The sequence below is a fragment of the Peromyscus californicus genome, unplaced genomic scaffold, assembly GCF_007827085.1.
Source record: "Peromyscus californicus insignis strain IS unplaced genomic scaffold, ASM782708v3 Scaffold_13__1_contigs__length_99412109, whole genome shotgun sequence".
Classification (NCBI taxonomy): domain Eukaryota; kingdom Metazoa; phylum Chordata; class Mammalia; order Rodentia; family Cricetidae; genus Peromyscus; species Peromyscus californicus.
In genome coordinates this window covers 48,659,008-48,683,691 of record NW_026294424.1, presented here as the reverse complement: position 1 = coordinate 48,683,691, position 24,684 = coordinate 48,659,008, and the positions used below count along the sequence as shown (strand labels likewise).

The following is a 24,684-nucleotide window of genomic DNA, read 5'->3' as shown; positions in this document are numbered from 1 at the left end:
AGCTGGTTGATAGATTCTTCCACGGACCCTGGGAGAGGGCTATCGAGGAGCTGGACCCCAACAGTCCTCAATACTCCTGAGTCTGATGAAGCCTGGGGTTCAGCTGCCAATCAAGAAAACATACAGAGGACAGAGCATGATGAGCTACACTATGAGTTTACAGTTAGTAAAGTGCAGGCTATGAGAAACGCTAAGATCAGCCCTTTAGCTAAGGAAGCGTTCTTGAAAAAGAAGGAAGAGGCTGGAAAGAAGATTCAGTGAACAAAGTGCTTGCTGTGAGAATGTGAGGACCAGACATGGGAGCTCCAGAATGGGAGGACCAGCACTCACAGAAATGCTACGCAGATATGGTGACCTGCTCATACTTCCAGGACTGGAGAGACAGTGACAGGGATCTTGGAGCAAGCTAGCTCACCAGAGCAGTCAAGTTAGCAAGAGCTTGTAGCTGGAGAATTTCTCTCCAGCTCCCACCAAGTCCCGCCAGTCCCGGAGCCCACTTATAAAATAAACACACAGACTCTTACATTATTTAAACTGCTTGGCCATTAGCTCAGGCCTATCATTGTCTAGCTCTTACTCTTATATTTAGCCCATTTCTATTAATCTATACTTTGCCACGTGGCTCGTGGCTTATCCGTACCTTACATCTTCCATGTCCTGGCGGCGGCTCCAGGCAATCTCTCCCTTCCTTTCCTGTTTCCTCAATTCTCCTCTCTGTAAGTCCCGCCTATACTTCCTGTCTGGCTATTGGCCAATCAGTGTTTATTTATACAGAGGGATATCCACAGCAGAGCTTGGTTCATGTGAGAAACCCTGTTCAGTATATAAAGTGGAGAAAGCTGGGGAAGACACCCAGCATCAATCTGAGGCATCCACATACATGCAAACACATGTGTACATGCACCTAAGCGCACACATGAGCATAAACACACATGACTGTGTCTACACACACACACATATACCACACAGATAAATATGCAAACCTAAATTTAAAAGACTAGAAGGCATTCGTTTTTTGAGTTGGCAAGACTAAGCTATACTAAGAGATATACATATGCAAGAAGTTGATTACCATAAACATCAGGTGGCCAGGAAGAATTGGTCTGCAGTTCTAATGAGGCCAACAGAGGGGTCTGGCTGTGACAGTCTTACCCGCTTCCATGGTAGGTGATACAAAGTCATTCACCTTGAAATAATGCATTCCAGACTTGTCATTTGTTTGTATGAAAAAGCTTCAAAAATGAAAGAAAAGAAATGTATCTTCCAAAACACCGTTTCTCCATTCTAAAGTCTTACCTTTAGTCTAGTTTTTTTTTTCTTTTAAAATTTACACAGGGAGAGGGTGTCAGATCCTCCAGAACTGGAGTTCCAGACAGTGGTGAGCACTGCACATGGGTGCTGGGAACCAAATTCAGGTCCTCTGTAGGAGTAAGTGCTCTTAATCACTGAGCTGTCGCCACAACCCCTGGCCTCATCTTTTACCTGAATAACTGCAACAGTTTCTGAACTTGGTATCTTACTTAGATGGCACTCCTCACCTGGCATGCCCAAGCTCCTGTACTTTTTCTTCTTTCTTAGCATCCACTAGCTCCTAGCCTACACTCAATTAATTCATTTACTATGTTTATTGGCAAAGCATATGTCTCACTGTTTAATGGCCAGCTCCACTAGGGTAGCTATCTTTGAGCCTAAACTAGTTACTTTCATAAAGTGGATACACAATATATGCTTATTGAATGAATGAATGAATGAATGAATGAATGAATGAATGGATCGACATCTCCTTTTCCAATCTGCTCTCTAGTGCTTTCTTCCTAACAGAAGTCTGTCCTGGCTGTGGCTCTGCAGACATACAAAGGAGCCAGAAATTTTCCACAGGCATACATAGTTCTTTGCAATGTATATCTACTTTATCCTACAGATCTGCTGCTGGTGCTGCTTGACCAAGCTGAAGACGCTCTCAATTTCTCATCATGGGACTCACTAGTCATAGGAAATTACAACCAGTGATTCCACAGCTGGAAATCCCTTGAGGGCTCCAAGCTTCTGTTCATGTCATTTCCTTAGGAAAAAAATGCTCCCTCATCACAAATCCATAGTAGCTTCCAAAGTCTCCTCCCTAGCTCCCCTAACACAGATAGGACACCATGTCCTCAGTGACAGCACGGAGACTATAATGGAGCGCTCATCTCACTTACTTATCTTTCTGACGAGATTATCTACTGAAGGACAAGGGCCAGGTCTCCACTGCTACATCTTATATATTACCCTGGCATTAATCACTGCTTGACAAAATTATATTGCCCAAACCATGTTCTTTCTTTTTTAGTCAATTTTATCCCAAAATAAATAAGGAACTTCATAAAATTATTTTTAACTGAGCAGAGTGATTTCCAGTCCATTATTCCCAGGAGTATTTTAAAAGCTGTAAAACCTCCGGCTCATTATTCACAATGGCCAAGGCAAATGGAAATTTAACTTCTCTTGTCTGTCTTTCCCATCTCTGGCTTGTATTTGGAAATGATTCATAGAGTACCATTTAAAGAATTTGAAGAGAAAAGCTTGTTATTCTTTCTAAACATTTTCACTATTTCAATGGTGCTAGACCTCCCTGATGGATTTTTATACTAAACGCAAGCCTGGAGAGAGAGAGAAGGCTGAGTAGGTGGGAGTCCTGAGTGAATGTGTACTGCTGAGCTGGGCACAGCTGTGTTAGACTCCAGAGCCTCAGGTCCATGGAGGAATGGCAAAGCCTTCCCTTCTGGTCCATGTATGGATGGTGACAGTGTAGAAAATATCTACCATAGCATTCCCCTGAGATACTGACTGAAGACTACTTCCCCACAAGATTAGATAAATCTGTCTCCTTGGTTCAGCTATATACCATAAACGCTGCCTCCTAGATTACCTGTATGCACTAACCCCATCTCTCTATTCAACTCTATTATTATAAGCACACTGAGCTTGGGGTGAGGGTGGGGGCAGGGACAGGGCCTGAGGTTTCTCTAGCAGAAAGTCCAGTCCACTGGATCACAGTTTTCTGCCCATGTGTCTGTCTGTCTGTCTTTTCTTCATCTCCTTGCTGCCCCAGTGAGGTCCATTCCCAGAGCCCTGCTGGACATGGGACAAACCAAAGTCACTAGCCATTCAAGTTAATTATTAAAATCTTTAGAAAATGGAGACCTGAAGCAGGACAGGGTAGATGAGGATGCAGCTAAGTGGTAGAGGGTGGCCTAGCAGGCTCAAAGATCTGGGTCTGAGCCCAGGACCACAGCCACAGGCACCACACAAACCAATACACAGAACAGGGCAGTAACTCAGCATCACATGCTACTGTGACATAGTTCTGATGCATGATTCAGTAGCATGAGCCTCTCTGAAAACTCCCTCGAAACACTCTTGGGAATCCGGCTGTATAAACCACATTGAAGGCAGCTTTACTACACAAACATTCAATCAGTGTTTAAAAGGCGCAGCTTCACTCTGATACAGTTTCGTATCTTATTGCTATATTTTGTTCTGATCACTCAACATGGACAATAATTCGGATTCACAGAGAAGTATTCGTATTACTAATTTCCTAGCAACCTAACCACACTCCCAAATTAAAGCAATGCAGGAAACTGACAGAGAAGTAGTTAGAAATTTTTAGGATAAATCCAAAATTCCCTTATCACTAACACAGAAATCAGACTAGGGCTTCTGACCCCTCTGCTCAAGTGTGTGTGCACAGTATTCCTTCTGCTTGGTGTGCTGCACCCCAGCAGCAGAGTACAGTAGCAGCCCCATGAGCATGCGCACTGTGCTCCCCCCACACCCTGCCTTGTACAACAGCTACAGCCGCATCCTCACTTTCTGCAATGCATCAGATACAACACGTGCAAATGCAGACATTTGCAGGAGCTATGCAGACCATGCACTAAACAACTTTTTTGGTGCTTAATGAATTTGAGAAGTTATTTAAAAAGTTGTTAAGCCGGGCGGTGGTGACGCACACCTTTAATCCCAGCACTTGGGAGGCAGAGCCAGGTGGATCTCTGTGAGTTCGAGGCCAGCCTGGGCTACAGAGCGAGTTCCAGGAAAGGCGCAAAGCTACACAGAGAAACCCTGTCTCGGAAAAAAAAAAAAAAAAAAAAAAAAAAAAAGTTGTTAAATTGCCTGTTTTTAAGCTTGGATATAATAGAGCACAGTTGGCATGCGCATGGGTTTGGCACCAGAGAGCTGAAATTATCTCCCAGACTTACTTAGTAATTTGATTAAGCCATTTAACATCTCTGCATTTGTTTCTTCGTTATTTAACAGAGAGAACAAAACTAAGTTATTATGACAATCAAGGGAAAAATTATCCAAGTAATTTTTAGGCTATGTAGTCCAATATAAAGTGGTGTTATAAAATAAGGTGTGCCCAGATGGTAATAGCCTGGATATCTGTAACAGATTTTCACGGAAGAAGACAGGAGTCTTAGAGAGAGATGTTTTTAAAAGACCTACAGGCAGAACTTTAGCCTTCTTTAAACCCAATGCCTCTAGCTCACAAGAACTAAACATGCTCCTCTAGCAAGACAATGGGTAGAAACTTGGGATTCTGAGCCTGTGCTCACTCTCCATCCTTTCATGCTGATGGTGACATCACCCTTCTGCATGTCTAAAACATGAGCTTCCTCTTCCCAATGCACAGGTGTGCAGACACACTTGGTCACACACACACAGTTTCCATTCCCACTACAGCACTCCTAAATTCAAAGCCTTGGCTATGGACAATCTAACATCTCCGATCTTGGTGAGTAGAGGAAACTGGAGAAGGGAAACAGCAGCTGGGTGGGGGAGGGAGGCTGAGGCCACAGGCTCCGGAAGGGAGAGCAGGGCACACAGCAGGGTTCACCAAAAGTGCTCGGTGAGCCTCTGCTGGATGGGCCCCATCGCCTCCACTTCTCACTACACTTACATACCAATGCTGGACTCCAGGGAGCCATCGATGGCTGAAAATCATGGAAATTTAGGATTAGAAGGGACCATAGGGGGCTCTGCTGGGCCACTAAGCACCCTGCCCTCTGCAAGTGGTGATCTGCCTGAGAAAATCCAACGTGGACGCTGAACCAGCTTTCCAGCTTAGAAATGGTTTACATCCTTACCCTAGCAACGTCCTACCTTGCCTTACATTACTGCTCTGAATTATTGTCATGAGGTAAAATGCACTAACCTAACATGAGCCACCACTCACCACTCCACCCTCAGGCCACAGGAGGTTTGATCCCTTTTGGTGAGAGACCTTTAATCAGAACTATCATGCCTTCTCTGAATTTGCTTTCCTCATGGCCAAATCTGTGCCAAGCTCTCTCGTGTCACAGCGACGTTTTCTAAGCAACTCTCCCCTGGCCCGTCTGCCACTGCTGTGACTTCCTAACTGACCTGGTTCACTTGTTCCTCCAGATCACTTATTCTCAACCTTTCCAGTTCAGGCTCCCCATTCTCTTAAAATCAAGGACTCTGGGAGGCTTTACACGGATTACACATATTGGTACACCATTTGATTAAAGTAAAAACAATTAAAAATAATTATTAGTATGGTGGTTAAAAATGAAGCGCATGATTACCGTGTGATTCGGGAATTCTCCTTCTGGCTACATACCCAAAGAACGCAAAGCAGGGACTCAAACAGATACTTGACACCAGTACTATTCTCAACAGCCCCAAGGTGGAAAGAGCCCAAATAGCTCTAGATAACGAACAGATATGCAGAATGCTGCTTGTATGCGAATACTATTTATTCTTCCTTTTAAAAGTAACTTCTGATGCATGCCATTGTAGTATGGATGAACTTGCAGACATCATGCTACATGAAAGGGACATACATAAGAAAACCAAAGCAAATACGGTGATTTGCTTTTGCCCAGAACAGTCAGCTGAGACAGAAAGGGGCATGTGGTGACCAGGAGGGGGAGAGGTTGGGGAGCCAGTATTTAACAGCACACAGCTTCAGTCGGGATGATGTTCAACAGTCTGGTGTGTTTAACAATAGTGCGAATGTACTTATTGCCAAAGGACTGCACACCTAAGGGGCAGAAGTAAACTTTATGCATAGCTGATCACAATAAAGAATAACCTGATTCATTTAAAAGTAATCATCATAACTCATTACATATTAGACTAAATATTTAAAGTAGCTGAATTTTCAGAAACAAATGTGAATTCAAAACATCAATAAGAAGCATTATGTAATCTTTCAATGTATGAATTAGTAGATGGAAACTATCACATTCTTGAAATTTCCATGGCAGTTAGTCTATGGCACTTGCTGTTTTGTCTGATGTATATGGAATATACATGTGTGTAACTGGAAATGGAGTCGAATTTCATTATCCTTTTCAGACAGTTCAAGATGTTCTTTTAAGAATATACCAAAATCTGATAAGTAGTGGTTTTTGAAAGATTGGCTGTGATGTGGACTCTGACATCAATAAACTCTCTAGTCTCTAACACTTCAAAATGCATTGGTCAACCTTGAACTTGAGTCTGTACCCTACATATGATTCTGTAACATCATGCATGGTCAAATACTGTTTAACTAAGTCAAGTGATTGACACATGTCACTGAACAACATCAAAAAGTAATATTCATTAATGTCGCCACCAATATCACCCACAAATAGTTTTTAGATATTGGTAAGCCAATAAATTTACAGTGGCAGGCACACTTTCCCAATGTCACATTTTTATTCAGAGCTTGAATTTTATCACCACACATAATGGCTTTCTTTTAAGGGACATGTTAACTTCATTTTTTGATAAAGTATCTTCCAAATACTTTTAAATAGTAACATGAATTCTATGATAACAGCACACATGAGTACATATGGATTATAATAGCTTTTGACAGTTGCTCAACTGTTTCACTTTTGAAAAATCAATTCCATTTCCTTGTAACTCCTAAGTGGTTTTGAAATTATTTCTTTTTTTTCTTTGAGATTATAATTAAATCATTACCCCCTTCCCTTTCCTCCCTCCAAAAATTCCCATACACCTCTCCTTGCTCTTTTTCAAATTCATGGTCTCTTTTTTCATTAACAGCTGTTACATAAATACACATGCATATTATTCCTAAATATAACCTGCTCAGTCTGTATAATGTTACTAGTATGCATGTTTTCAGGGCTGACAACTTGGTACTGGATAACCAGTTGGTGTGCTCCTCCCTGGGGAAGACGGCTTCTCCCTCTCCCAGCATTCCTTCGTTGCCTGTAGTTCTTTATGTAGGGTTGATGCCTCCTGGGATCAGATTGTGCTGTTTGTGGAATCACAGATGGTTCCGTAGAATGTAAGAAGTAAAAGTAAGTAGAGGAAGAGTCCCACCCACCCCATCTCTCCTGATTAAAGAAGCATGTGTGTGCTCTGAAAACAATCCTGTGTCTTCCCCCTCCTGAAAATACCTCAAGCCCTTCATGCCCTGTATAGTTAACAACAATAATAGCAATAATTGATACTCATTCATGAACTTCCAACTCCCCAAAACACTAGTCACACCCAACCTAGATACCTTTACCTATCTAGAAAGTTCCTGCACTTGGCCTCCTCAGAAACCAGCTTGGCCTTCTCATTGCCTCAACACTGGTAACTGGGTTTCATCTTCCCACCCTGAGTGCTACACAAGAATTCCTAACGCTGACTCTCCAGCCATTTCTTTTAGGTGCATTTATGTTCCATTCATCTGTATTGCTCTTGCAATAATTAATTGAATCCTTTGTACATGCCAGTTGCTGAGTTTAAAAATAAAAAGAAGATATCCTCCCTTACTTTTGAAGATCTCACAGCATAATTAAAGACATAAAAACAAAAGTGAGAGATACTATTTAAAAAGATATTGCCCTTTCCCACAGTAATTCCCAAACATCCTTGTCATTACCATAATTGTTCTGGACTTCATCTAATTCCTCTCAAGAGCCTACCACCATCACTAATGAGATGCTCAATGAAAACATGTTGAATTGAGTATCTCCATTTCTTCCTAATACTTCTGGTTCCATCTAAAACTGTAGGGCAGACTCATTGCTGTAATCCTAGAAGTCCCGGTGGACAGGAGTAAGCTCTACTTTCAGATTGGAAAGTCTGGCGCCCAGAACGCTGACTGTGCCTTACACTCTACATGTGCTGTATAATTCCAGCCTGACTCTGGTTTCTGTCACCTGATGACGGATCCTCCCTGGCCACCTTCTGCTGACATACCCCAGCTGACCCATTTTTCGCCTACACTCTCTTCTCGGCCTTCCTTCTCACCACTACGTCTTATTCTCTTTCATAGACTCATCCTCAGGTCCCTTTTGTGACCAATGTTCTCCCGTCACCCTTTCAGCTTATTCTTACTAATTCAGGAATCCTACGAGACATTTTTTAAGCAATTCAGTGATGACATAAGCCACAAAATGTACTTTGACAAGCCAAATTCACATTGTAATATATATCTTATATTTTAGGCATAAATTCCATACAGGCAAGAGCTCTTGGAATTCTGTATGCCACCATTCATTTCTTTACTATCCTACCTTATAGAATTAAAGATATAACAAAAGACAACATAAAATGGATAAGGATGACATCACTTCCTGGTTCAGGACAACTAAGGGACCCTGAGTTTCTAATTTGTATATCAACTCTAACAGTCCAATCTAGATCTTCCCCAGATACATGCTAAATATTACCTAAAAATATACCATACTATGCATACTGCTCTTCCAGAGGATCCAAGTTTAGTTCCTAGCACTGACATCAGGCTGGTTACAACATCTATGATTCCAGCTCCAGAGAGATCGAGATACCTCTAACCTCATGGGCAGCTGCATTCACAGGCATTCACACACACACACACACACACACACACACACACACACACACACACACACACATACAATTTTAAAATAACTTTTAAAAATATTTTTTAAAGATAGAATGTATTTTGCTCTAGTCATGGCCCAGACCTTTCATACTAATACAAATTCTGTATATCTGAGATATAATTTCATGAGTTTTTTTTAGTAGTATTAAGATGTTCTGGGGTTCTAGACACGACAGTACCTATTACATAGTCCTCTCTCCAAAGTCTATCTTGTTTCAGGGCCCTTCCTGTTATAATTCTACTATTTATAATTAAAAATTGAATCACAAGACATATTAAATGCTTAATGGAATAAAAATAACATTCCGGGGCTTCATATAACATCCATTTTAATCACAATAAAATAAAGTAACAATACTGATGTTTTGCTGGACATCAGTTTGGAATGGGACTGTCACCCCAGTGTTTAGGGAATGAAGGAGAAAACTCCATCCTAAGATTAGACTAACTTCAAGACAGCTACTTGGGAACATTCAGAAAACAAAAACTATAACCAGTTTACTATATAGGAGGATATATTAAAACACAATTGGTGGCTAATTATATATACTAAAGACAGCATAAGATTGAAAGGAGGAAAATCTAAAAATCTATATTTAGCTTTAAAACATCTATGCAACTGTATTTTTCTATGTAAGTTGCTCTTCCAATTTCTGTGAACACCTAAATAGAAAACTTGAGGCAGTACAGGAGCTGGACCAGAGGAAAATATGCTAATTAAATGTAAAAGACACATAGGATCCCGTCAGCTGTTCAAAAGTACTTTAGCAAAGCTAACTAAAGGAATAAATGGGTCAGTGTTTCAAGGGTGAAAGGCAAAGTACTGTACTGAACACTGAGACAATGAAGGACACTGGACGAAAAAAATGCTGTCTCATTCACACCTTAAAAAAAAAACCCCAGGTTTCCTTTTATAAACCACTTACTTGTAAGTGTGAGACATATAGATATATATATCTCAAATGGGATAAATCTGTACAAGGTGGATGGAGAAACTGCTAGCTGGTTAATACTCTTGTCTAGAACAAAGAGTAGAGATTCTCTCTCTCTCTCTCTCTCTCTCTCTCTCTCTCTCTCTCTCACACACACACACACACACACACACACACACACACACACACACACACATAGAGAGACAGAGACAGAGAGAAGGAGAGAGAGAGACAGAGACAGAGACAGAGAGAAGCAGAAAAGCATTTCTGAGTTAACAGGAGTCAGAGTAACAAGAAAACCTCCCGGGAGAGTAACTGGCTACACTTCCTCTGGATGGTAAGCCTTTTGGGAAAGACATGGGCTTGAGGATCAGGACCAGAGCAGCACAAAGCCTCATGAAGGACTGCCAAAGACCACCGAGAAATAAGTAGGGACTTTGCAAGTATGAAGTATCCTCAAGAACTGGGACTCTGTGGGAAAGAAGGCTAAAAACCTAAACACAAAAAAAGCACTGAGGAAGTATTTCAGCAGTCTAAAAAAAAAAAAAGATTAAAGCTTTAGACCCAAATGTAAAGGACTCACAGAATATATCAAGTCCTTTGTTGAAAACCTGAGAGACCCAGGAAAGAACCATGGGAAAGTCGATCTTGAGAAAACTCAGCCTTGACTCAACACATTCCAAAATGGCATTAAAGTGGGTAATTAGTTCCAAGACTGACTCATGAGGCAAGGTGACAATGATGTAGTCATTTGGAGGTTATATTTTAATTTGTGCAGAATGCAAAGCTGTCAATAAAGGCATGCGGCTGTCTGACTGACATCCCCCGAACAGAAGCAAGAGGAGAAAGATTACAAAGAGCTCCATGAGGAATCTAGGTAACAGTTTTAATGGAGAGGGACCGTTACAATATGAAGACACAGCACCTAATATCACACGTTTATGGGAAAATGATTATAGAAATCCAGGAAAATAGACTCAGAACTGGTTTCCATAAACAGTAATCACCTGAAAGGGTTGGGACAAGGCTCAGCGGTTAAGAGCACTCGCTGATCTTCCAGAGACCTGTTTAGTTCCCCAAACCCAGACCAAATGACTCACAGTGTCCTGTAACTCCAGCTCCAGGGGACCTCATGCCTTCTTCTGACCTGCACCTGCACACACACATATGGCAGACACACACACACACACACACACACACACACACACACACACACACGCACACACACGCACGCGTGCATACACACACATATATATCTTTACAAGAGAACCGCCTGGAAATTTCAGAACTGAAAAATATAATATATGCACAAGAACTCATTGGGTGGATTTATCAGAGATAAGAAACAGTACAAAACAGATGAATGAATTAGAAGGTACAAAGGAAATCTATAAACTAAACAGGAAGAGGGCAGGGGAATTACAAAAAAAAGTATTAGAGACATAATTAGCCACGAGGCCCTCTGTGGAACCAAGGAACAAGTGGCAGAACAGGTCTTTGAAAAGATGCCATTCAGATGATTTTCCAAACTGGTGCTGGGTTTAAACAGGCTCCAGACCCTGTCTTACTTAGGGTTACTAGTGCTCTGAGGAAACACCATGAGCAAAAGCAACTTGGGGAGGAAAGGGTTTATTTGGCTTACAGCTCCACATCACTGTACATCACTGAAGGAAGTCAGAACAGGAACTCACGCAGGGTAGGAATCAGGAGCCAGGAGCTGATAATCAGACCATGGAGGAGTGCTGCTTTCAGGCTTGCTCTCCTCTGCTTGCTCAGCCTGCTTTCTCATAGACCCCAGGACCACCAATGCAGATGTAACACCACCCACAATGGGCTGGGCCCTCCCCCATCAACCACTAATTAGTAAGAAAATGCAAAAAAATAAAAAATAAAAAAATAAAATTTAAAAAAAAAAAAAAAAAAAAAGCCGGGCGGTGGTGGCGCACGCCTTTAATCCCAGCACTCGGGAGGCAGAGCCAGGCGGATCTCTGTGAGTTCGAGGCCAGCCTGGACTACCAAGTGAGTTCCAGGAAAGGCGCAAAGCTACACAGAGAAACCCTGTCTCGAAAAAAAAAAAAAAAAAAAAAAAATGCTCCACAAGCTTGCCTACAGCACGATCTCATGGAGACATTTTCTCAACTGAGGCTTCCTCTTGGGTCAAATTGACATAAGACTAGCCAGCACAGACCCAAACAGAATAAATGATCATCAATAATAATACAAAAACAACAATACCTTACCAATGTGCATCTTAACAAGTCTGCTGAAATCCCCCAAACAGAAAGAAAATGTTAAAAAGCCACCAGGCAGAAGCAGGCAACACATATTCAGTGATGACAGAATTCTCAACAGAAGTCAAAAAGGGAAAGACAATGGATAACACCTCAAACACACTGCCAGAAAACCACTGCCAACTTAGAAAGCCACGTGCAGAAGTATCCTTTAAACTGAAGATAATGAAACACCACCAGACGGATAAAAAACAAGAAATTTGAGACTCAGAGTATAACTCAGTGGCGGAATGCAAGCAATCCCAGACCCTAGCACGCTAAGCCCCCAAAAGCTAGCAATTTGATCTAGAAAATGTGTCCCAAAAGAAATGCTGTGTCGTTGGGAACCTGAAAACTAACACAATGAGTCACACAGACCAGACATGGGTGACTACAAGTACTGGAAAACATGTGAGACAATGGGAATTGTCGTTTGTTGTAAAACACAAATAAAAACACGCTGCAGCCCCTGGGAAGACCAGATGTCATTTTCTTGCAAATTAACCATAATCTTAGCACACAACCCATCAATCACTGTGCTTCATATTGTTGAAAATGTATGTCTACACCTGAAGCACAGACATGAATTGTCTATACAAGCTTCATTCATAACAGCCAAAACTTGGAGGAAACCAAGATTTTTGTTCAGCAGTTAAGTATACAAAATGGTTGAGTTTACACAGTAAAATGTTACTTAGCAGAAGAAAAATTATCAAGTCATGCAAGAGACACTAGGAACTGATGCACTATTGGTAAGTTCAAGAAGCCAGTTTAAAGACCACGTACTGTGTAGGTGTGATGGTTTTTGACATTCTCAGAGGGAAAAGTTTACAGACAGAAAATGATGGTGGTAGATGGAGTCTGGGCACTCAGCACAAGGAAGGGATGAACAGTGGGGCACATCGAGTTTTACATGATATATATCTCTGAAAGCTCTGGAGCTGTACAGCAAGAAGAATGAGCCCTAGTGTGAACTACAGAATGAAATAATGGTGAATCAGTTTTAGTCATCAGTAAGAGCTGCACCTCACAGCACTGAGACAATAAAGGTAGCTACTTGGAAGGTTTGAACAGTGACTCTGTACTTTCTGCTCAACTTTATATAAACCAGAAGCTACTCTAAAACAAAGTGTGTTGATTTAAAAAATTAACTTCCCAAGCAGAAAACCTAAACACTGGCTATATTGGAGAACTCTCCCCAGTGTTTAAAAAAGCAAAATTTCTTAACACTTGCAGAGCGTAGCAAATGAAAAATGAGGTAACACTCCCTTACTCATTTTATGAGGCCAGAATACCTTTATATAAGATGTGACAAACACATTAGAAAAATAGTACAGAGATTTTTTTCTCATGACATAGTTATATTCCTTAATACACAAATCAGTGGGTTTGTGCCAACTCCATCTTAGAAAGCCAATGTGAGACAATCTCACTCACAGACTAACAATGAGAAAAATACATATTTATAAAGCCATAACATTTTTGCCTTTAAAACTTACTTGTAACAGAGACATAGCAATAAATAAATGTAACAAAATATATTATACAATAAATTTATGTATAAAGTATGAGACTGCAAAGAACTTTGTATGGTATAAGAAATGGGTAGAAATTTTCACAAAATTTTACCAAATTTTACAGTATAAATAGAAATTCATTTGACAGAAAACAATAGAAGTAGAAATGGAAAGTAGTTTCCAGATTTAAAAAAAGGAAAAGCAAGTGTAGAGCTGAGAAGCCGAGCACTCTGGGTGTTCTACCTTAGCAAAAACCCTAATTGGGATTTATTTATTATTTTAAAATTTCATAAAAAGTAACACTGTAAGATTAAAACCATAGTTTGACCCCAACACAGGATTAGTGAGTGATTTCAATATCCAATTCTCACCAATAACAGATCATTTGAAATAAAATCATAACTTTTTTCTCTTCTTTTCCTTTGGATTTTTGAGACAGGGTTTCTTTGTGTAGCCCTAGCTGTCCTGGAACTCACTCTATAGACCAGGCTGGCCTCGAACTCACAGAAATCCGCCTGCCTCTGCCTCCTGAGTGCAGGAATTAAAGGTGTACGCCACCACCACCTGGAAAAAGCATAACTTTTCAGTCCACTCTGACTCACCTCCAAAGAAAACCTGAAAGTGTTAAGAACACAAAACAAACCAGATTCTAAACAAGGTCATCCAAGGACAAACTATTGGCAGGGCATGGGAGGAAAGGGACGCTGGCACACAGGAGGCAATATCAATCAACTACTAAACACATAGACTGATGTTTTTCACTTTTGTTATATTGATTTTTAATTATTACATTTTTCTATTTTAATTAAAATCTTTTCAGACCATATATTTTTATCATGTTCCCCACCCCATGCCCCTCAGATTCTCCCCACCTAACTACCCACCCTATTTTATGTTCTTTTTCTCTCTCAAAAACAAAAACAAAAGATAAAGAAAATCAAAATAAAGTGGCGAAAAATCAATAAGACAAAAAATGGCAAAGTGAAACAGAAAGTCTACAAAAAAAAAAAAAAGCCATTGAGTTCATTTTGTATTGGCTAACTATTCCTGGGCATGGGGACTGCCCTGGAGCATGACTGATAGACCCAGTTACAATCTATTGGAAAAAAAACTGCTTTTCTCTTTGCCAGTGGACACCAACTGACGATTGAAATTGAAAGTGTATCCACTTTCCCCTCTCAGGGATGGGACTCCATCTGACTTGAACTTGTGCAGGTCCTGTGTATGCTACCAGTCCCTGTGAGTTCATATGTGCATTGGTCCTGTTGTGTCTGGAAGACACCATTTTCTTAGAATCACCCATCACTTCTGGCTCTTACAATCTTTCTCTTCCACAAAATCTAAATAATTAACATAATATGAATGCTCTCCGTCATGGAGTTAAACTAGACATCAACAAAAGAAAGATATTAGAAAGGTCTCCCAAAATTTGAAAGTTAAACAGTGCATTTTCTAGATAACCCATGGATCAAAGATAAAGTCACAGAAAATACATCTTGACATTTCCCATAATTTCTAAACAACCTAAATATCCACCAGGAAAGTACTAAACAGAGAAACTAACAATGAGGCTTCCAAATAAATACTATTCAGCAATTAAAATGAACAGAAGTACTGAAATACCAACAGTATGGGTGGACCCCACAAGCCTAACGCTGACAGAAGCACCCACAAAAGTTTACATCCTGTATGATTCCATTTACATGACATTCTCATATAGTAAAGATCTCCCGGTCATTCTATGTACTCGCGGTGCCTAGTCTGTTTGAATGTGTTGAATAAATGCTAGGTGGACTGGTCGGAAATCACTGCAGGAACAGTGAAATGCAACGAAGTGACACATTAAAAAAAAAATGCACATTGGGCCCCAATCCACCTACAAGGCAGTACAAGAGAAGGAAGGCATGCCAGTCAGTGAGTCCAACGCGTAAGAGAATAGGTCCCTTAAATGACTACAAGAATAGATAAAGAAATGAGACGCCTTTGCCATTCTCTAGCCTGAAGAAAGGCATGATGTGCCCCACCCATCTTTAATAAAATACAATCGCCCCACCCCTGGGTCTGAGCAAACCAAGGTGCGGGGCTCAGGGAGGGGGTTTAAGACACCAAAAGAGGTGGGGAGAGCAGACAGCTCTGGCTTGGGTGAAGGCAGTGTGGCAGACAGGACGTCCTGCGGCCCGCCGGTCTCCATAGCTTCCCATCAGCCCCGCTTACCCAGGCCTGCCGTTCCAGCTGAGCGTACAAATTGGAGCCCTTGAGTTTCTGGACTATCTGGGCAATGATAAGAGATAGGTCGGACTCCTCCTGCAACATTTCCCCTGCCCTAGCCCGCCCAGCCGCGGGGACAGCCGCTGGCACGGAAAGAATGCGCTGCAGAGTCCCACTCCCGGCCGCTGACACTTCTCCCGGACCTTTTTTACGCTGGGACTCCTCCAGCGGGCGTTGCCAGGCAACTGCTGGGCCTTGTGTCCGTCCCTTTCTGGTCCCCTCCGCATCTGAAAGGCGAAGCACTTGCGTTCCGAGGACGGAAAGAGCTCAGGGCCGGGAAGCAGATTTTATTTCATTGTTCCCAGCCAGTATGATACTAGCTGTTGCATTTCAACGAGGTGCTTAAATTTCAGAATTCAGTTTACACTAGTTGACAGGATGTTTTGATGGTTGGGTGAGGTAGGAAACAGTGCATGAAGTTGCACTTTTGTTTCCTTTTCTACTGTTTCTTATTCTCTAGAGTCATAACTTAAGACTAGTCTCCTTACAGATAGAAATTAACCAACAAACATAACTAGTAATTTTCTTTTTTAGCATTATTAATTCAAAGATGCCTAAGGTATTGTCCTGGTCTTCAAGAAATTTACATCTAGACATCTCCTCTTCCATGCGTTCATTCAGTCTTTTAGTCATGGTTCAACTTTCAGCTTATCAAACATTTACATACAAGGAACTGTGTGAGCACAAATATTTAATAAAATGCAGTACTTGTCCTCAAGGAACTATATGAAAGACATTTGTAATTAGAAGAACTGATTTAACTAATTGAATGTCAACCCAAAGGCCAATCGTAGCTCAACAGAAGCCCTAAGGTAAAATTACACATTAGAATAATATCACTGGAGTAATTAAGGATTAATTTCAGTTTTGTGTGTGTACATGTATTTTAAGCAAGGCAAAAGTAGTATTTCAGGAAAACAGCCTGAGATTGCTGAAAAGGCTACTCTGGTCTAATTACATTGAACTTTAATGAGCTTAAGAATCACAGGAGATTTTGCTAAATCAAATGTGGGTTCTGATTCAATGAGCCTCTAGTGGGAGCTGGTAATTTGAATTGCTGACAAAGCCCTGGAGATTGTAATGCTTGTAATCAAAAAGCTAAACTCTAAATAGGGAGGGACTAGAGCAGATAAACAAGAATTCAAAGACCTTGAACACCTATCATCTATGTACATCTACCACATCCTGGCATTTGTCGAACCATCACAGAGCTACTATGAAGATAGATACAGATTCTAGATAACCCACCTGGTCTACATGGTTTAGGAAAACAACTCTGAAAGAGCCGAGCAGGAAAGGGATATGGTACTTTCTTTACAAAACAGTCTCCCACAACACAGAATGTCTCGGACCTGTGGATGAATAGATCTGGATTCTTTGTTGTCCCTCCAAGGAAATACCCTGCCTGCTCATGAACCTTCAAAGCAACCTGACTTTGAATAACAATAAAAAATAATAAAAACATGGTAAATTCTGCATTAATGCTGAGAATAACGGGCTGGTAACGAAAGAGGTAACTGTGCTTGCTCGGGCTTAGAAGGGTCTTAGAGTAAAGAAGCAAGACTTGCACTCAGAAAACATTCTCACTCCCTTCCTAGCATGTGCCCTAAGAATTACATGACTTTCTTTCCCTTTCAGCTTTCTCACCTGAAAAAGAAGTAAAATACCGTCCCTGGAGTATTATGAGAGAAAGGGCGCCTAGTATTTAAAAATTAATGAATAAGATATCAAAACTGAGGTAATTAGATAAAATAATATCCCATAATATTGACAGGGAACAGAATGTAACTAACCATACAAGAAATGTATAAGTGCCCAGCAAGTTTTTGTACAGATGTCTGCTTTAAATTATTTCTGAGTGAACAATTTTCAGGCTTAAAGCAACAATCAAGAAGTTTATATTTAACTTTGAAATCATACACAAAGAAAATAAGCCCTTAATCATAACACTAAAAAAAATGTTTCTTACCAATATAGAAGCAGGTGTGTCAGAGTATGATTCAATTCTAGACTGCCCTCTGCTCTCTTTTTCCAATTCAATTTGGCAAGACCTTTCAAAGCACCTGCTGCGGGCTAAGAATGGCAAGGAATACAAAGAGAAGTAAAATGGTCCCTTCTCTCATGGAATTCTCAGTCCTCCGGGGATGATGCAGCCCGATGCAAAGAGCTTTAGTAAAGATAGACCCTGCTGGCCTCCCACCTGTGTGTATGCACGTTTTACTGTGCTCAGGTCCCTGCTCCACAGTAAACTGAACAGGAAAAGCCTCATCTCCAGTCTCCAGTAGAGGACTTTGTATTCAAAATCCTTACTGCACCCACAATGAGCAGAGACTGAGAAAATGCTCCAGTTCTACATTTGAGGCTGAAACCTGACTCAGCCTAATAGGTGAATGACAGAGTCCAGCCTCACCTGAGTGGTTACAGCTGCCTAAACAGAGCCGGAAGTAAAACAGTCAGAGAGACATCTCTGAACTGCTCCTGGACTTATAAGAGTGGTGCTCTGGAATCAGCGGATTTGGGGGCTTCAGCCCCGCCCACCTTCCTCAGACACGCTCTGCTTTGCTGTGTGGGTCTCACTGGGTAGAGGTTGAGCCATGCCTGTGAAAAAGCACTGAACAGTGGTACCAATGACAAGGATGTGGATTGTGTCAAAAACACCCTTCCAGCCTGAGAAGTCATTGAGGTGTACCCCAGGGGTACTGAAAAGCACCTTTCTTTGCTCACATGAGCATGGTTTTCATAAACTCTACTCTCTATACTGAGAATTATTCCCACTTGCTTTAAAAGAAGATGCAGATTTTAGCATGTTGTATTACAGAATAAATTGAACTACATGCTGTCAGGAATTGACTTAAAAGATTAAAAAAAATCCAAGTACATGTATTCCATGTTATCACAAATGCCACACACCTCACTTACTTGGGGAACAAATAAGTTTATGACAATATCTATTACCTATCAATGGGTGGACTCTGCTACAGAGGTATGATATGTGGTCCAAATAGTGTTAGCATAAGGGTGGCTTTGTGATGGAATATTTGTAGTATTTGTAAATAAGTATACTTGGGTGAGCCATGTGCTAATCAGTCCTATACAGACTATACTTAAGAGTTAGGCAATCTACAGGTTCAAGACCGCTCACATAGAACTCATATCAAAAAATCCAAAGTATTTATTTATGTGGCATGTTTCTCAGTGTCATGGTGACATTTTAAAAGCAAAGAAAGAAAGAAAGAAAGAAAGAAAGAAAGAAAGAAAGAAAGAAAGAAAGAGAGATGGGTGGCCTTTTGAAAATATGGTCTGAGAGTATGTGACAAGAGGAGAATGTTTGCAACTGGTATTTTAAAAAATAGACTTAAAAGACGGGTGCCTTGAGAAGGAAGTAGCTTGTTTGGAAATTACTTCCATCTACTTCCTCCCTCTGTTTGGAAGCCACTCTGCTAGAATTCTTAGTGATTTTCTTTGGCTGTACAAAGGAGAGTGGACTTTGGAAACACAATTTGCACGATTTGGAGCAAATGAGTTTTACTGGTTAACTTTTTAAAAAGAAGAGGAAAGAAGGGGAAGGGAAGGTGACTCCCTGGTTTCTCCAGGTACTTCCTGCAGGTGGGGTGAGAGTGGAGCAAGAGTCCCCTAGCTCAGTGCCTCCTCAATTCTCTAATCACAACTCTGTTTACTTATCCTGCCAAACTTCACCTCACACACTCACACCTTTTCATTCCAGGTATTTATCCTTCCAGGGTTTTATTTTTCTTATTTTATATGTGCTTCTCTTTTATCGATTCTTTGTGGATCTCACATCATGCATTCTGACCCCACTCATCTCCCTGTCTCCTCACATCTGCCCTCTCTCTGCCTTTGCAACCTCCCCCAAATCAAAACCAAATTTGAAAGAAAAAACAAAAACCAAACCAAACAAAAACAGAAGAATCTTGTTGTGGAAGCTGTGGTGTGACCCATTGAGTCACACCATTTACCCTTTAGTCTGTTCATCTTTACATGCAAGTGTTCATTGCCATGAGTCATTGGTCTGGCTCAAGGCCTCTGGCTTCTGCTATACCACTGGTAATGGGCCCTCACTGGGGTTTCTCATGGACATCCTGTTGTAATGGAGATCCTGCTGTTTTGGATCTGTAGGTTAGTCCCCTTCACATGCTCCAACAGTTCATAGATTCAGTGGATGTAGGGGTGGGCTGTAAGTAACTGTTGCAACTCTGTGGGTTTGGTCCTCGGTTTTGTCACCAAAATCTGAGTTTGCAACTCTGGGGGAAAGGTATCCTGACTACTTGGAAAGTCAGGCGACATCTTGAACTGCTAAGACAGCTCTGATGGATGGAGCTGCAATGAGACAGCTCAGTCCTGGAAGGGAAGGTATGCTGACTGCTCCGAAGAGTCAGGCCTGGAGCTGCTAGGACAGCTCAGCAGGGAAGGGTATCCTGACTATGTAGAAGTCAGGCTACGAAGTCAGGCTACACCTGGTGTGGTGGGGGTGGTCACCCCGCAGGATATCGCAATCCTGCTCCTCTCCGGGAGAGCTCCTACAGCTGAGCTTTGCTCAGCCCCCACTTAAGGGGGCTTCCTAGCAGAGCTCTGCTTCTTGTCAGGCCTAAGATGTTGCTTCTTTTGCTTCACTCTGCAAAAGGGGAAACCCCTGCAGAAATGTAGAAATCTCCTCTAGCTCAGGAGAAAGGTGTCACTTTTTCAGCTCCCCCTTGTTCACAGAGGGACATCTCAGCAAGATTTTTTTCTGTTCAGCTCCCCCTTGCTCTGTCCACTATGGTTCTTCTCTGTGCCACTGAGTGAAGATCTTCACACCCAAAACACTTTTGAGAAAGAGATTTATTTGGGAAGGAAGAGTCCAGGAGAATAGCTGCCTCTACCAGGGTGGAGAGAACAGCCCACAACTGACCAGGCAGGGTGGTTTATATAGGATGTCTAGGGGGCAGAGTCAACCAGGGATTGGTCAGTTTTGTGGGCTAGGGGCAGAGATGACCCTGATTTCAGAGCCAAACTGTGTTTCTTTCACTGGCCTTTCTTGGCTTTTTGACACTAATTCTAAGGCCAGGGCATATTTCTTTCACTGACTCTGATTCTAGGGACCAAGAGTGTTTCTTTGGTACTAGTTTCAGAGTTAGGGCATGTTTCCTTGGTTCTGAGTTTGGGGATAAAGTGTTTCTTTCTCTGGCTCAGGTCCCAGACCCAGGCTGTGTTTCTTTCCCTGGTTCTGGGCTTCAAGGTCAGGGTGCTACTTTCCTGCTCTATAATTGGTTGGTTTCATAGGTCAGTTGGCCAGGGGCAGAGATGACTCTGATCTGACTGAGTTTGTTTAGCCAGCCCCTTTTCCCTGCATGGACCAACTCATAGCCCTGGTTCTGGGCCTGGGTGGTAGCTGGATTGGTCAGCTCGCTAGCTTTCCCTCATCATCACTATCCAGAAGAGCTCTCCAGCACTGCCTGGGCTAGCTCACCCAATGCAGCCTACAGCAAGGAGTAGGGCCAGTTCCCCTGCTCTCAGGCCCTCAGATCCAGGTCCCCATCACTCAGATCGCCAGGGCCAGCTCTACTGTTCTGCCCAGGCAAGGTGCAAGGCCCTCTCTCCTGATTGCTATAGGGGGAATAAAAGGGGGGAGCGGGGTCAGCTATCCTGCTCTCATGCCCTCAGGGCTGGCTCACCTACATCCCTGACCACAGGGGCAGCTCTAGTATGCTTCCTAGGTGAGGTGCACACCTATGGTGAGTGATGGGGCCATCTTACCAAGAGCAGGAGCAAGCTCTCCCCTGAGGGGTATGGCCAGCTTGCCTGCTGCAATATCCATCGAGGGGCAGGACCAGCCATCCCAGGACCAGTGAAGGGCGGGGCCAGCTCAGCACAGCATGGTTCCAGTGGCCCCTGTGCTAATATAGACCCCAGCTGTAGCAGGACCACAGACGCAGACATGGCCCTCAGCAGCAGCTTGGGCCTAGACACCACCACAACCCCAGTGGCAGCACAGGCCACTCAGATCAGCATGACCCTTTCCCTGCCATGGCAGGATGGCCCCTGGATACCAACATGGTCCCTGGTGACTCCTGGCGACTGGCCAGATCCTGGGCATCTGTAGAGTCCTTAATGGCAACTGGAGCCAATGACATCACCCAAGACCCTGGCCTCCATAGGGCCACGGACTCAGACATTACCCTAAGCAGTGGCCAGTGCCAGGACATCTCCATAGCTCCAGATGGCAGCACTGGCCACCCAGATCAGCATGGCCCTGGGCACAGCATTGTCCTCAGACACTGACATGATCCGAGGTGGCTGACCGGACCCCAGTCATCCTCATGGCCCTTGGTGACAACAGGAGCCCTGGACATCAACTCAGAACCTGGCTGCTATAGGGCTACGGACCCAGACATGGCCCTCTGTAGCAGCCCTAGCCCAGACAACACTATAGCTTCAGGATGTCCCTGATGGCAGCATGGCCCTTGGACACCCTCATAGCCACAGGTTGTGGCTCAGACCCTGGGCATCTATGTTGCTTTGGGGGCAATGTGGGCCATGGACATCAATATAGACCCTCGCTGTGGTAGAACCAAGGATCCAGACATGGTCCTAGGCAATAGCCCTGGCCTGGATATCACCATGGTCCCAGGTGGTGGCACAGGCCACCCAGACCAACATGGCCCCAGGTGACAGTCTAGATCCCTGGGATTAGAATGGATTGCAATGGTCTCAGGAGCCATAGACATCAACACAGATCCTGGATGTGGAAGGGCCACAGATCCAGACATGGCTCTCACCCATAGCTCTGGTCCAGACTATACCATAGCCCCAGTTCATAGCTCTGGCCACCCAAATCAGACTGGCTCCAGCAGCATCACAGTGCTCTGACACCAAAATGGTCACAGGTTGCAGCCCAGACCCTGTGCATCCATGTGGCCCTGGCAGCATCATGGCCCAGGGACATCAGCACAGACCCCCGACTGCAGCAGGACCACGGACCCAGACATGGTCTTTGGCAGTAGCCAGGGCCAGGTTGTCACCATGGCCTCCCAGGTGTCTGTGCAGGCCATCTAGATTAGCATGGTCCCCACAGCAATGCAGCCCTCAGACACCAATGTGGCCCCAGGTGGTGACCCAGACCACAGGCTCCTGCACAGCCCCCAGTGACGACAAGATCCACAGATAGCAACACAGGCCTCCTCGGTTGCTCTAGGGCTCTGGATCAAGACCTGGTCCTTGGTCATAGCCCAGGCCCAGACATCTCCCTGGACTCGGGTGGCCAGCTGGCCATTCATGTCAGGCTGTTCGTCACCACCCTCACCTCCCCAGATCCACCTCTCTCCCAAGCCCACAGACCATTCCACCTCTCCTCTTCCACCTGCCCACCCTGTACTCTCTCACCACAGTGGTGCCCGACCACTCAGTGCCAAGGCCCTTGACTGGGTCACAGGTGGTGCTTGGTGGAGTACTGCTCGCCCCAGCCACAAGGGATGGTGGGGAGCTGTTGTCTTTTCTTCTCTCTCATGCCTGGACTTAGAGACCTTGGACAGTACTTACAAGGTGTGATAGAACTTGATTGCCCAGTGCCAGAGACACCAGGTAGGCTCCTGGTTGATTGTGGCCCCCACAGACCCAAAAATCTAGAGGGGGCGCCATCTATGTCTACTGCTGATTCAGGCCTGGCTGGGGCTGGTAGTTTCTGCTTGATTGTGGCCCCACAAACCCAAAAGTCTGGGGATGTGCTTTTCTTTACTGTCTCCTTGGGAACTAAGTACCAACTGCTATCTTTGCATGTGCAAGAGATTCCAGTTTTCTTGAATGTGTAACAATATGTACAAGACAAGTACATATGTAAAGAAAAGGATGGCTAAAGTATTAGCACTTGAGGTCAAATTGAAGAGTATAGTTGGGCATCTTCAAATCCATCGTGGAAGTCCACAAGCTGTTCACATCGTTGCAAATGAGAAATTAGGATCAGCTTATAGAACTAGAAACATCAGAGACCCAGTAGTCAGGACAGGATCCATGTGTAGACAGAGGGTAGAACTCCAGACTCACTGAAGATGCCTTTAGCAGGAGAGGCCCCGGAGCAAGGGCCAAGCATCTATTAGCAGGACTTGACCCTGAGACAAATTCAGTACAGGGTATGGAGCAAGGCCATAAAGCTTGGGGCAAAGTGAGTGAGCAAAGAGAATCCTTTGATCAAGAAATCAAATTGTTTATTATACAAGAGAAGGAGGGGGTATAAAGACAAAGACTGTGATAAAACGATGCTTCTTAGTACAAAACTTTTATGAGTTATCTTGCTTTTTGTTAAATAATGTAATATCCTTAAAAATCAATGCACTATTGCAACTGTTGGATTTTGGTATACTCCCAGGCACCCAGCTAATACATACCCACACTGCAAAGTCTCTGACATCCCAGCGCTGTTTATCTCAGTGGCCACATCTAGACTCTACTCATTAGCCTACACTGTGTGGCCATCCTCCCTTTTCCTCTCTCCCATCCCCGTTCCTCTATCAGCATTTCCTAGAGTCACCTCCACTGTTCCTTTTTCTTTTTCTTTCTTTCACTGCCCCTTTTATATGTAAGTTCTTATCTCACTATTGGCTTCCTGGAAACCTAACCCTATCTGGCAGCGACTAGGGTACCTGCGAGGCAGAATATACTTAAGGGGTTTGGGTTGAAGAAAAACGCAATCCATCTCCAATTTCCTTCAGGGTGCAGATTGGTGGGTTCTTGGAGATTTAACTACAACTTTCCAGCTCAACAGGATCTTCCAAACCCTGCAATGGAGAAGGAAAAGTGCTAAGAGGGGTGGATCAGTC

General features: G+C 43.1%; 1 protein-coding gene across 3 annotated transcripts in view; it reads right to left on the bottom strand.

Annotated features, from left to right (window-relative positions):
- The window catches only part of Tbc1d19 (TBC1 domain family member 19), a 116,401-nt gene extending 100,365 nt beyond the window's left edge, over nt 1-16,036 (bottom strand). Inside the window, exon 1 of one of the 3 annotated variants that reach the window (XM_052734946.1) lies at nt 15,821-16,036. In XM_052734946.1, the coding sequence (XP_052590906.1) occupies nt 15,821-15,919 (99 nt within the window). In that variant the 5' untranslated portion in view covers nt 15,920-16,036. The remainder of the gene's footprint in view (nt 1-15,820) is intronic. The other 2 variants (XM_052734945.1, XM_052734947.1) reach the window with 2 other exon arrangements.
- Between the last annotated feature and the right edge of the window lie 8,648 nt (nt 16,037-24,684).